General features: G+C 49.3%; 1 protein-coding gene across 1 annotated transcript in view; it reads right to left on the bottom strand.

The window, feature by feature from the left end:
• Window positions 1-984, bottom strand: part of FANCE (Fanconi anemia, complementation group E) — a 24,714-nt gene extending 23,730 nt beyond the window's left edge. Inside the window, exons 1-2 of the mRNA XM_011986886.1 lie at window positions 869-984; window positions 478-722 (exon numbers count right to left, since the gene is read on the bottom strand). Of these exons, the coding sequence (XP_011842276.1) occupies window positions 478-722; window positions 869-984 (361 nt within the window). The remainder of the gene's footprint in view (window positions 1-477; window positions 723-868) is intronic.
• Window positions 985-11,688: the final 10,704 nt, after the last annotated feature.

Raw genomic sequence — 11,688 nt, 5'->3', positions numbered from 1 at the left:
TTGCAGTGAGCTGAGATAGTGCCACTGTACTCCAGCCTGGGTGACAGAGGGAGACCCTATCTCAAGAAAATAAACAAATAAAATAAAAAATAGCCACTAACATTTAGTGCATACTCTGCACCAGGTACTGTGCTAAGCATATCAACCCTCAAAATGACCCTGTGAGTTAAGTATCATTATCAATGCCATTTTGTAGATCAGGAAACTGAGGCCGAGAGAGGTTAAGTGACTTGTCCAAGATCACACAGCTACTAGGTGGTAGGGCCAGGATTTAGAACTAGGGGTTTGACTCCATAGGCACCATGGTATTCTGCTTTTAGAACACAGAGCAACGGAACTAGAGGAAAATTTCCCTCCAGCCGGGAATCTTGAAGAGGAAGGGGAATGGATGAAAATATAAACCCTGCTCAGAGGCAGAGCATGAGCCCTAGTCTCAGTGCCCACTTGTGCCCACCTGCGGTGCCCCTGATGACTCACATGATGAAGGCAGGGACTTCCAGGAGCTGCCGCCAACCTCCTCAGCCTTGCTGGCCAGCCCCTCCAGGGTAGGCTCCACGCCCCAGCAGGCCCTGGCCCAGCCCCAGCCCACAGACACAGAGGGCAGGTAGGTGGGCTCGGATCCCCTGCGGGCCAGTCCTAGGTGGGACCCCGGCAGAGTGACGCGTGGCTCCGAATGGCGGCGACCCCACTCCAAGGGGCTGGGGGTCTTTGGGTGCTGACAGCTGTAGTGGGGAAGGAGAGAATGAGGAGACAGGGACAGCCCTCCAGGGCTCAGAGCCAGCTTAGCCTAGAACTTGGAGCTGAGTTAGGAGAAGCAGCTCTGGGAAGATACATGATTTGTGAAGGGACTCTCTCTCTAGTGTCCCACCCTGACACCACTTCCCCAGAGGGGAAGAAGAGGGACTTACCTGCATTGATCTCCACGATGTCCAGGGAAGCAGAAGCCTTGCTGGAAATACTTGCAGACTTGGGACACCTTTCCATCACGAGCAAAGCGACGCCTCGACCCCCAGTGATGGGCCCGGAAAACAAAGTTCCTAAGAGATTGTCTGAGTCATGCCCAGCCCTGTTTTAGTTCCTGCCTTTGTGATCCTTACAAACAGGAGCTATCTGATATGGTAAGAAAAACACAGGCTCTGGAATTCGTCTGGTATTCAAATCCTGACCCCACTGGGAACACTAGGTGAGTAACTCACCTTCTCTAAAGCTTGGTTTCCTCACTCCTAAAAGTAGGGTAACAGGCTGGGCACGGTGGCTCATGCCCATAATCCCAGCACTTTGGGAGGCAGAGGCAGGTGGATCACCTGAGGTCAAGAGTTTGAGACTAGCCTGGCCAACATATTGAAACCCTGTCTGTACTAAAAATACAAAAATTAGCCAGGCATGATGGCAGGCACCTTGGACTACTCAGGAGGCTGAGGCAGGGGAATTGCTTGAACCCCGGAGGTGGAGGTTGCAGTGAGCCAAGAGCACGCCACTGCACTCTAGCCTGGTCAACAAGGATGAAACTCCGTCTCAAAAAAAAAAAAAAAAGGGGGGGTGGTAACAATGCCTAGTCCTTGCTGAGTTGTTGCAAAGCGTTTTAAGATTTTTCACAATCAACCTGGCTTGGAGGCTCACGCCTGTAATCCCAGCACTTTGGGAGGCTGAGGCGGGCAGATCACCTGAGGCTGGGGGTTCGAGACCAGCCTGACCACATGGGGAAACCCCATCTGTACTAAAAATACAAAATTAGCCGGGCCTGGTGGCACATGCCTGTAATCCCAGATACTTGGGAGGCTGAGGCAGGAGAATCACTTGAACCAGGGAGGCAGAGATTATGGTGAGCTGAGATTGTACCATTGCATACCAGCCTGGGCAATAAGAGCGAAACTCTGTCTCAAAAAAAAAAAAGATTTTGCACAATGCATACAGCAGGTGCTCGGTGATCACAGTGATGACTATTACTCTCCCCAAATGCAGAGTTGTGGAATCTGGAGTCAGAATTCCAGGTTCACATTCTACCACCAGGACTAGCTTCACCAGTGGGGGCCTGTACAATCACACAGGGGCCCTACACTTGCATTAATGCTCTGCTGTCCTGGTCTTGAATTTATTAATAGTTTTTGAACGAGGGGTCCCCACATCTTCATTTTGCAATGGGTCCCACAAATTGTATAGCCAATTCTGCCTAGTACCACTACTTCTTGGTTATGTGAGCTTGGACAAGTCACTTAACTTTTCCATGCCTCAGTTTTCTCGTTTGTAACATGGGGATAATAGTAGGACCTATTCCATGAGGTGATGTAAAACTTAAACAAGAGCCTGTCTGTGAAGTCCCTGGCCCATAGCAAGCCCTGGGTAAATGACAGCTGTTCTCATCTCTTCTCATCTCCCCTCTCCCTCCCCCTTTCCCGCCTCCTCTGGAGAATCAAGGTGGGAGGTCGAGAAGGGTGAGGGGAGGATGAGGTGAGCAAGCATTTAGTGAGTCTCCTCAGTGTCCAGGCCTAGGCTAAGGGTCTGGGACAGGTACCAGGTAGAAAGGAACTCAGCTGTTGACCTTCCCTAACTTGCCCTGAGGGGGAAGGAGCCCACACGAGGTGACCAGGGTAGGGACAGGGACAGAGGCTGCATTCTAGTTCCATGAGAGCAGGCTGGCCCAGCCCAAGTCGAGGGTCTGCCGGAGTGTGGGTCACACCTCTTCCACAGAGCGTCCAAGGGCAATGTGCTAGCAGAGAAGCAGGCACGGGAAAGGAGAAGCAGGTGACAGGGCCCGCTCTTGCTGGTAAAGATGCCAGATTGTCAGTCACATGACAATGTGACTCCACAGGCGTGGAGCCCCTGCGTGATAACTCTAAGACTCCAGCTGAGAACCCCGAAACCAGGGCCAGGACTAGGGCAAGTGAGTGAGGCACTCACCTGGGACACAAAATTCGAGGGGCTACCGAAAGAACTAAGTAACCAAGAGAAATAATATTTTATTTCTCTCACTCCAGCAGACCCTCGGCTTGGGCTGGGCCAGCCTGATCTCATGGGACTAGAATGTAGCCTCTGTCCCTGTCCCTGCTCTGGGCACTTCATGTGGGATAATAGTATTTCCTAGAGCAATATTTTAAAAGATCAAAACTAGGCCGGGTGCAGTGGCTCACGCCTGTAATCCTAGCACTTTGGGAGGCCGAGGCAGGCAGATCACCTGAGGTCGGGAGTTCAAGACCAACCTGACCAACATGGAGAAACACTCTATTAAAAATACAAAATTAACCGGGCGTGGTGGCACGTGCCTGTAATCCCAGCTACTCAGGAGGCTGAGGCAGGTGAATCGTTTGAACTCGGGAGGTGGAGGTTGCGGTGAGCAGAGATTATGCCATTGCACTCCAGCCTGGGCAACAAGAGTAAAATTCTGTCTCAAAAGGAAAAAATTTAAAAAAAAATTTAAAAAGATCAAAACTAATGCAAAACTATTCATTAACAAAATATCAAACTTTCAGGCCAGGCACAGTGGCTCACATCTGTAATCCCAGCAGTTTGGGATCGCTTAAGCTCGGGAGTTCGAGACCAGCCTGGCCAACATGGCGAGACCCTGTCTATACTAAAAATACAAAAGATTAGCCAGGCATGGTGGTGTATACTTGTTGTCCTAGCTACTTAGCAGGCTGAGGCAGGAGGATCACTTGAGCTTAAAAGGTTAAAGCTGCAGTGAGCTAAGATGGAGCCACTGTACTCTAGCCTGGGTGACAGAACAAGACCCTGTCTCAAAAATAAATAAATAAATAAATAAAAATAATAAATAAATAAAAATCAAACTCTTGAATAAAGGTAGGATCCAACCCTGTGCAACTCATCTCATCCCTTCCCCAGTCCAGGCCCTACAACATAGGCATAAATAACCAAGACTAACGCAGATCATAGCAGGACTCGGACAGAAACAGTCAATAGTGATGGATTGGATGGTGGGGTGGGAGGTCTGGAAAGGCCTTTGAGGAGGTGCTAGTAATAATCATCACTAGTGGGCTGGGTGTGGTGGCTCACACCCGTAATCCCAGCACTTTGGGAGGCCGAGGCGGATGGATCACAAGGTCAGGAGTTCGAGACCAGCCTGGCCAATATGGTGAAACCCCTTCTCTACTAAAAATACAAAAATGAGCCGGGCGTGGTGGCACACACCTGTAATCCCAGCTACTCAGGAGGCTGAGGTAGAAGAATTGCTTGAACCCAGGAGGCAGAGGTTGCAGTGAGCTGAGATTGTGCCACTTCACTATAGCCTGGGCGACAGAGTGAAACTCCGTCTCAAAAAAAAAAAAAAAAATTATAACTTTTGCAACAATTTATGCTTATGATGAAAATCATCAGATAACTTAGAGTATCGAGGGGAGACATAACTTTCCAAATTTCTTTTAGGAGATTTACAAGTAAAAATGTTGGAATATGCCTGGGCTGGTGAATGTGGGGAAGCAGACACTAAGAGGCTGGGTTGAAGTAGGGATTAGATTAGTGGGCAGCAGCCAAAGTTAGGGAGGGCTTGAGGGGTGGGGGTTCAGGGGTGGAGGTGAAACAGTCACTGTGGGAGGGATGAGCCCTGAGAGGAGGAGCCTCTAATCTCACAGGGGTAGAGCCAGTAACCCTCAGAGCAAGGGACTTGCAGGTCTCACATCCCCTGTCCACCAATGGAGGATGTGCTGGAAAAGCTTTGCCTTTTCCTAAGGGCCACTAATGAGGCTGACCTCGAGGACTGTCAGAGGCCACCACCCTAGCTCCTTCATTAGCCCAAAAAGTCCGGTGACAGAGCTCTCCCAGCTCATCTAGAGGGACTCTGCCCATTAGATGAGCCACAGAAACAGAGGGTAGGGGCCTTATGATTAAATCAATCTGAAAAACTCTTCAGACTTGGCACAGTGGCTCACGCCTGTAATCCCAGCACTTTGGGAGGCCGAGGCAGGTGGGTCACCTGAGGTTGGGAGTTCAAGACCAGCCTGACCAACATGGAGAAACCCCATCGCTACTAAAAATACAAAATCAGCAGGGCGTGGTGGCACATGCCTGTAATCCCACCTACTCGGGAGGCTGAGGCAGGAGAATTGCTTGAACCCAGGAGGCAGAGGTTGCAGTGACCTGAGATCACACCATTGCACTCCAGCCTGGGCAACAAGAATGAAATTCCATCTCGAAAAAAAGAAAAGAAAAACTCTTCCTTCTGTCTCTGTGTCTCTCTCTCTCTCTCTCTCTATATATATATATATTTTTTTTTTTTTTTAGGAAGTAAAGTACACTTGGAAAAGGGCCGAGCCGGTGGCTTGAGAGATCCAAAGCCAAATGCAAGCACCTTCTATAATCCAGGTACTGTTTTTTTTTTTGTTTTGTTTTTGAGAGAGGGTGCAATCTTGGCTCACTGCAGCCTTGACCTCTTGAACTCAAGCAGTCCTCCTGCCTCAGCCTCCCAAGTAGCTGGGACTACAGGCCTATACTACCACACCTAATTTTTTTTTTTTTTTAATGTTTTTCAGGGATAGGGTATCACTATGTTGTCCAGGCTGGTCTTGAACTCCTGAGCTCAAGTGATGCTCCTGCCTCAGACTCCCACATTGCTGAGATTACAGGAGTGAGTCACATGCCTGGCCCCCTTCTGCATTTTCTTAGGAGCATATCGTATAGTGTTTATTGCAGATAAACATATTAAAGGCTCTGATAAATCCTGCAAAGGAATTGGTTTAATTTGATTTAACCCAGCATTGCTTAAACTTGTCCTTTTTGTTATTTGATTAGGCCCTCCAGCCAAACACCTCTTAGCGTACCAATAAAACACAATTTGTTTGGGGGAATGTCAAATTAGTTCATTTGATTCTTAACACGAGCCTTAAAAGTCAAGAGTCATTCTTCCAGTTTTCAAACCCCCTTGGACAGGTAAGTAACTGGCCTGAGACTCCAAACAAGATCTAAGACTATATAACCCAGGTGTCCTCACTCAGCCCAATAATTCTCTCATTAACCAAGATTGACTTGTCAGGGGTGAGGGCTTTTGGATTTGGGGAATTTCTCAGGCCAAGTTCTCAGGCCAAGGGGTAGGGATGGAGCAGCCAGAGGTGACAGGTCATGCAGGCCTAGGGAGGCAGCCAAGGGGCTCAGTGGCTGGGGAGCCAAAGAAGGGGTGGAGCCGTGGGACCCTGGAAGTAAGCCTGAGGAGTGAGGACTGGACTCCATGGGTGAAGGGAGGGTGTGGGAAAAGGGAGAACTGAGAAGGGGATGATTGGCGGCAGGAGGGGCCAGGTGGAGCTGCCAAATAAGCCCTCCACCAGGATTTTTACAACCTGAGAGCCCAAATTTATTCCAGGCTGCCACCCTCCTGTCCTGGCTCAGGAAGGAACAATTTAAAATCTCCTTTAGGGGCCAGGCACGGTGGCTCACACCTATAATCCCAGCTGTTTGGGAGGCCGAGGCGGGCGGATCACCTGAGGTCAGGAGTTCGAGACCAGTCTGGCCAACATGGTGAAACCCTGTCTCCACTAAAAATACAAAAATTAGCCGGTGCGGTGGCGCACACCTGTAGTCCCAGCCACTCAGAAGGCTGAGGCTGAAGAATCACTTGAACCCAGGAGGTGAAAGCTGCAGTGAACCGAGATCGCACCACTGCTTGAGTGACAGGGCAAGACTCTGTCTTAAAAAAAAAAAAAAAAAAAAAAAAAAAGCTCCTTTAGCAAATTATCATCCCCCGCCCGCCAACCTCCCCGTCTACAACATGGCTGCCTTCCTTTCTAGCCTGGGAAAACCAGGACACACCAAGACCCCAAGCCCCACAAGTATCCCTCCTTTACCCAAAGTCAGTTTTCTTTGGAGAACTGATCTCTTACAGCTGTTTGCAAAATGAATTTGTGCTCAGGTAAGAATGTCTGATGGAAGGCCCAACGAGCTAGCATCCCCTTTTACAAAGCTGGTATACCCAAAGGCATAACTCTAATGGTGCAATGTTCAACCTGGGGTGTTTCGTCCAAACATTTATGAGTATCTGGCACCATGCTAAGTGCTGGGGCCACAAAGGTGACCAGAAGACCAGATCCCAACCGCATGGAGCTGTGTGGTGTTTCTGAACAAGAGAAACCTTTGTTGGGTGGAAAAAGAAAGGAAGGTGGGGAATCCCCGCCCTACATGGTCAGCCCCTGAGCCAGCCCTGAACCAGCTGGGCAGCCTCAGTCTGTCTTTCCCCCTCTCTGGTCTCAGTCTCCTCCTCTAGACTATAAGAGGGTGAGAGATGCCTCTAGACCCCTCCAACTTTGGGGCAGGATGCAAGGAAGCCGCTTCTTATCAGATGCATCCCAAATTCTTAAGAGGCTAGGCTTCCAGAGGCCAGGCCAAACTCCAAAGAATTTTTTCCCACCTCCCCTGTGTTTCGCTGAGGTCCAGCCCCTACCTGCATGACCTCTGGGAGTGGCGGCTGAGCTCCCCACCATGACCACTGCCATCTGGCCCTGCAGGGTCCATCCCAGCTGCAGCCCTTAGTAAGAATCTGATGGAGCTGCCCTAGTGCTCCTTTATCCCCTGCTCTGGGGGCAGGACCAAAGGGAGGAGGCGATTTGCAGCCAGGCCCGCCCCTTCCCATGGACCCAGGCCTGCTGGTGGGAGAGATGGAGGGCCCAGACATGATGGCTGCGGAGCTGGGGGCTCAGGGTATCCAATCCAGGCTCCAAGGCTGTGGGTGGGGTATAAAGACCCTCAAGGATGTTTAGGTAATTATTGGAGGAAATTGGGGGATGGTTTAAGGACTTTAATGGTCTGGGAAGGCAGGGTGACTTGGGAGGGGGCCGTGAGGACCTGGGACCCAGGACTAAGGACCCGGAGGCTGGGAGTCCTGTAGCTTGGGAAGTAACATGTGGTTTGAAGGTATTTATGACTAAGCCACTTGGGAGCCTCCCCACGCGGTCAGAGCTACATGAGCCCCACCTGTGGAGCTAAGGTCAGGTGGAGAGATCAGAGTGCGGGCTGGGAGATGGTGTGAGCTGGGCAGGGGCATGGAGAGGCTGATCCAAACTGGCCCTGTACTAGACAGATCCAGGAGGCTCTCGGGTCCTGCCTCCAGACTTGAGATCTTTCCACAAAAAGTCCCTGTTGCCTGGCCTGTGTTTACCAATGAAACCAGCTTGCTAACCTGGTCACAAAAAATTAGAATAGTGTTGATGTCCCAGCAAAGGCCACTATAAGAGATAGCCAGGAGGGGGCTGCCTTAAGCTGTGTGTGGTGAGGACTCTCCACATTGGATGAGAGGGAGTCAGCCCATCAGAGCCTCCTTTTTGGGTATATTGAGAGTAGATTGTTCACTTGGCTTGTGGTTAACCCTGAGTGACCCAGAGCCTACGTCCTTGCCCCCCACGAGGCCTATGGAAATGTCCGTTTGGGAGGGACTGACCCTGAGCACATCTTCTTCCCAAGAGTTCTCAATCAAGTTCCTCAAATAGATGCTGTGTGCCTCTTCCCTGCAAACCCCTGGGTCCTGACTGATACCGGGGCTCGCCAGCACTCCCGGAAATCCACCGGCCCGAGAACCAGGCTGGAATATCCCTGCCCCCATGGCGAGCCTGAGCTGGGTGATAGACTGATTCCCTGTCTCAGTGAGTCTGTCCCCCGCACCTGGTCCTGAGAGCAGCATGGCCATGGGGTTTGGGCCCTGATGGAGTGTCGGTCGGGGGCTTTCTCCCCTTCTCCCTGGGATGGGGGTGCTGAGCAGCCCAGTGGGGCACAAGAACATTGTTTCTGGCTGAGGAGGCTCCAGGCTTGGCAGTTGGGCTGCCAGGAGTTTCTGTGAGCCGGCACTATACTTCATGACTCCCTTTTCCAGGTAAACAATCTGTTGTCTTAAGTTGTTTGCAGCAAAGCTTATCTGATAAAGTTGTCGTGAAAATGAAATGAGGCCAGAGTTGAAGATTGCTTGGCACCGGGCCTGACACGCAGCTCAGTGAGGGTTTAAAGTAGGGAAAGAGCAACAGGCGGGGAGCCAGGAGACCTGATGTGACCTTGGAGAAGGTGCCTCCCAGGCCTTGGCCTCGGTCTCTGATACATAATGTGTCTGAGGAGATGGGGACCTTAGAGACGGGGGACCATGACCTCTAAGAGCACTTCCAGCTCTGTTTCTCTTAAGACTCCCTGAATTCCCATCTTATGCCTCCAAAGCCCATTCTGTCTCTGCCAGATTGCACTGCCCTGTGTGGGAGACAAGATGCGGAAGTTAAAAAAACAAATAAGAGGAATTAACTTAAACGTTAAAGGAGAGATTTTAAAATTGAATTTTACAACCTCCTATGCCTATCAGTAGGTTGACACACTAGGTTAGGAAACCAATAGTCCTGGAAGTTTTTGTTATATATTTCACTTTTGTGGATCAATTTTTTTTTTCTTAATTTTTATAGGTATTACCAATATGACCTTCACTGGAGGCTGCACCAGTTTACAATCCTACCAACAGTATAGAATGCCCGTTTCTGCACACCCTTGCTAACACAATGTTATCAAACTTTTTAGTATTCAATTTGGTAAGTAAAATGACAGTATCTCAGCTGGGTGCCACAGCTCACACCTGTAATCCCAGGCCTTTGGGAGGCCAAGATGGGAGGATCGTTTGAGCCCAGGAGTTTGAGACCAGTCTGGGCAACATAGTAAGACCCTGTCTCTACAAAAAAATCAATAATTAGTGAGGTGTGGTGGTGCATGCCTGTAGTCCCAGCTACTCAGGTGGCTGAGGCAGCAGGATCGCTTGAGCCTGAGGTCAAGTCTGCAGTGAGCTGTGATTGCGCCACAGCACTCAGCCTGGGTGACAGAGTAAAAACCCTGTCTCAAAAAAGCAAAAACAAAGCAGTATCTCACTGTAGTTTTAATTCACATTTCTCTTATTATGAGTGAGGTGAAGCATCTTTTCATATTAAGAGATATTTCTTTTTATGTTCATATCCTTTGCTCATTTTTCAATTGGGTTGACCTTTTACTCATTGATTTAGAACTGTTCTTTTTTTTTTTTTTTTTTTTTATGGAGTTTCGCTCTTGTCACCCAGGCTGGAGTGCAATTGTACCATCTCTGCTCACTGCAACCTCTGCCTCCTGGTTTCAAGTGATTCTCCTGCCTCAACCTCCTGAGTAGCTGGGATTACAGTTGCCTGCCACCATGCCCAGCTAATTTTTGTATTTTTAGTAGAGGTGGGGTTTCACCATGTTGTCCAGGCTGATCTCGAACTGCTGACCTCAGGTGATCCACCTGCCTCGGCCTCCAAAAGTGCTGGGATTACAGGCGTGAGCCACCATGCCCGGCCTATAACTGTTCTTTATATAATAAAGAAATTAGCCCAATAGTTTTGCCATTTTTACACTGTTGGTTTAAAATTGTTTCCTTATGGTGTTTTTTTTTTTTTTTTCAGGCAGAAAATTTTTAAATGTATGTAGCAAAAGTTTGTAATACTTTATATTTTGGGGGAACAGTGTCTCTCTCTATGCCCAGGCTGGAGTGCAGTGGTGCCATCTTAGCTCACTGCAGCTTCAAACATCTGGGCTCAAGCAATCCTTCTGCCTCAGCCTCCCGAGTAGCTGGGACTACAGGCGTGTACCACCACACCCGGCTAATTTTTATAAACTTTTTGGGTGGGCACGGTGTCTCACGCCTGTAATCCCAGCACTTTGGGAGACTGAGGCAGGTGGATTAACTGAGGTCAGGAATTTGAGAGCAGCCTGGCTAACCTAGTGAAACCTGTTTCTACTAAAAATACAAAAAATTAGCTAGGCGTGGTGGCGCACTCCTGTAATCTCAGCTACTTAGGAGGCTGAGGCAGGAGTATTGCTTGAACCTGGGAGACAGAGGTTGCAGTGAGCCGAGATCACACCATTGCACTCCAGACTGGGAAACAAGAGTGAAACTCCGTCTCAAAAACAAAACTTTTTGGAAAGATGGGGTTTCACTATGTTGCCCAGGCTGGTCTTGAACTCCTGGCCGCAAGTGATCCTCCTGCCTTGCCCTCCCAAAGTGCTGGGATTACAGGCGTGAGCCACTGCATCAGCCTGGTGAACATTTTTATTGTTTCCAAATGTTTGCTATTGCTCCTGTAAACGTTTATATGAGTCTTGGTGTAATTTGATGGGTTTCGTTCCAGGGTACGGTCTCAGGATGGCTTCTCTAGGAAATAGATTTGGAAGTTGACTTGCACAACGCTTTCTGGGGAATGCTCTTTAGAACAACACCTGTAAGGAACTGAAGGAAGCAGGATTGGTTAGAGGATTCTCCCTAACCAGTTAACCATTGAAGTTAAGCTGCAATGTAGTTGTAAGAGAAGCCTCAGCTCTGGAGCTGGGCCAGTCTTTCCAGTTGTCCCAAATCGGGCAAGAAGGCTTGGCCTTTGTACTCCCTGAGCAGGGCGTATGCATATCCTTGGGTGAGGCAGCTTCCTTTGGTAAGGGCAATTCCCCGAGAAGAACTCAGCTTTGAATTCAGCAGCCAATACCCCCAGCAGCTGGGTCCTGAGGGGTGGGATATGGGTGGTGCCCTGTAGCATCCACAGGCACATTTTAATAGGAAAATGCAGGGTAATAGACTGCGTGCACCTTCAACTGGACTAGATTTTGCCAATTGTTTTTCAAATTGATTGTACGGCACCAACTTCTCCCTTCTGCAGTGTATGATAATTTATTCTTTCCATATTTTCTGTATCTCGATTTCCCTTGCTATTTTCTGGAAAATTTCTTTTCTTT

The sequence above is a fragment of the Mandrillus leucophaeus genome, unplaced genomic scaffold, assembly GCF_000951045.1.
Source record: "Mandrillus leucophaeus isolate KB7577 unplaced genomic scaffold, Mleu.le_1.0 Scaffold3, whole genome shotgun sequence".
Lineage (NCBI taxonomy): Eukaryota > Metazoa > Chordata > Mammalia > Primates > Cercopithecidae > Mandrillus > Mandrillus leucophaeus.
The sequence above is the reverse complement of the archived record's forward strand: the minus strand, read 5'-3'. Positions and strand labels throughout refer to the sequence as shown.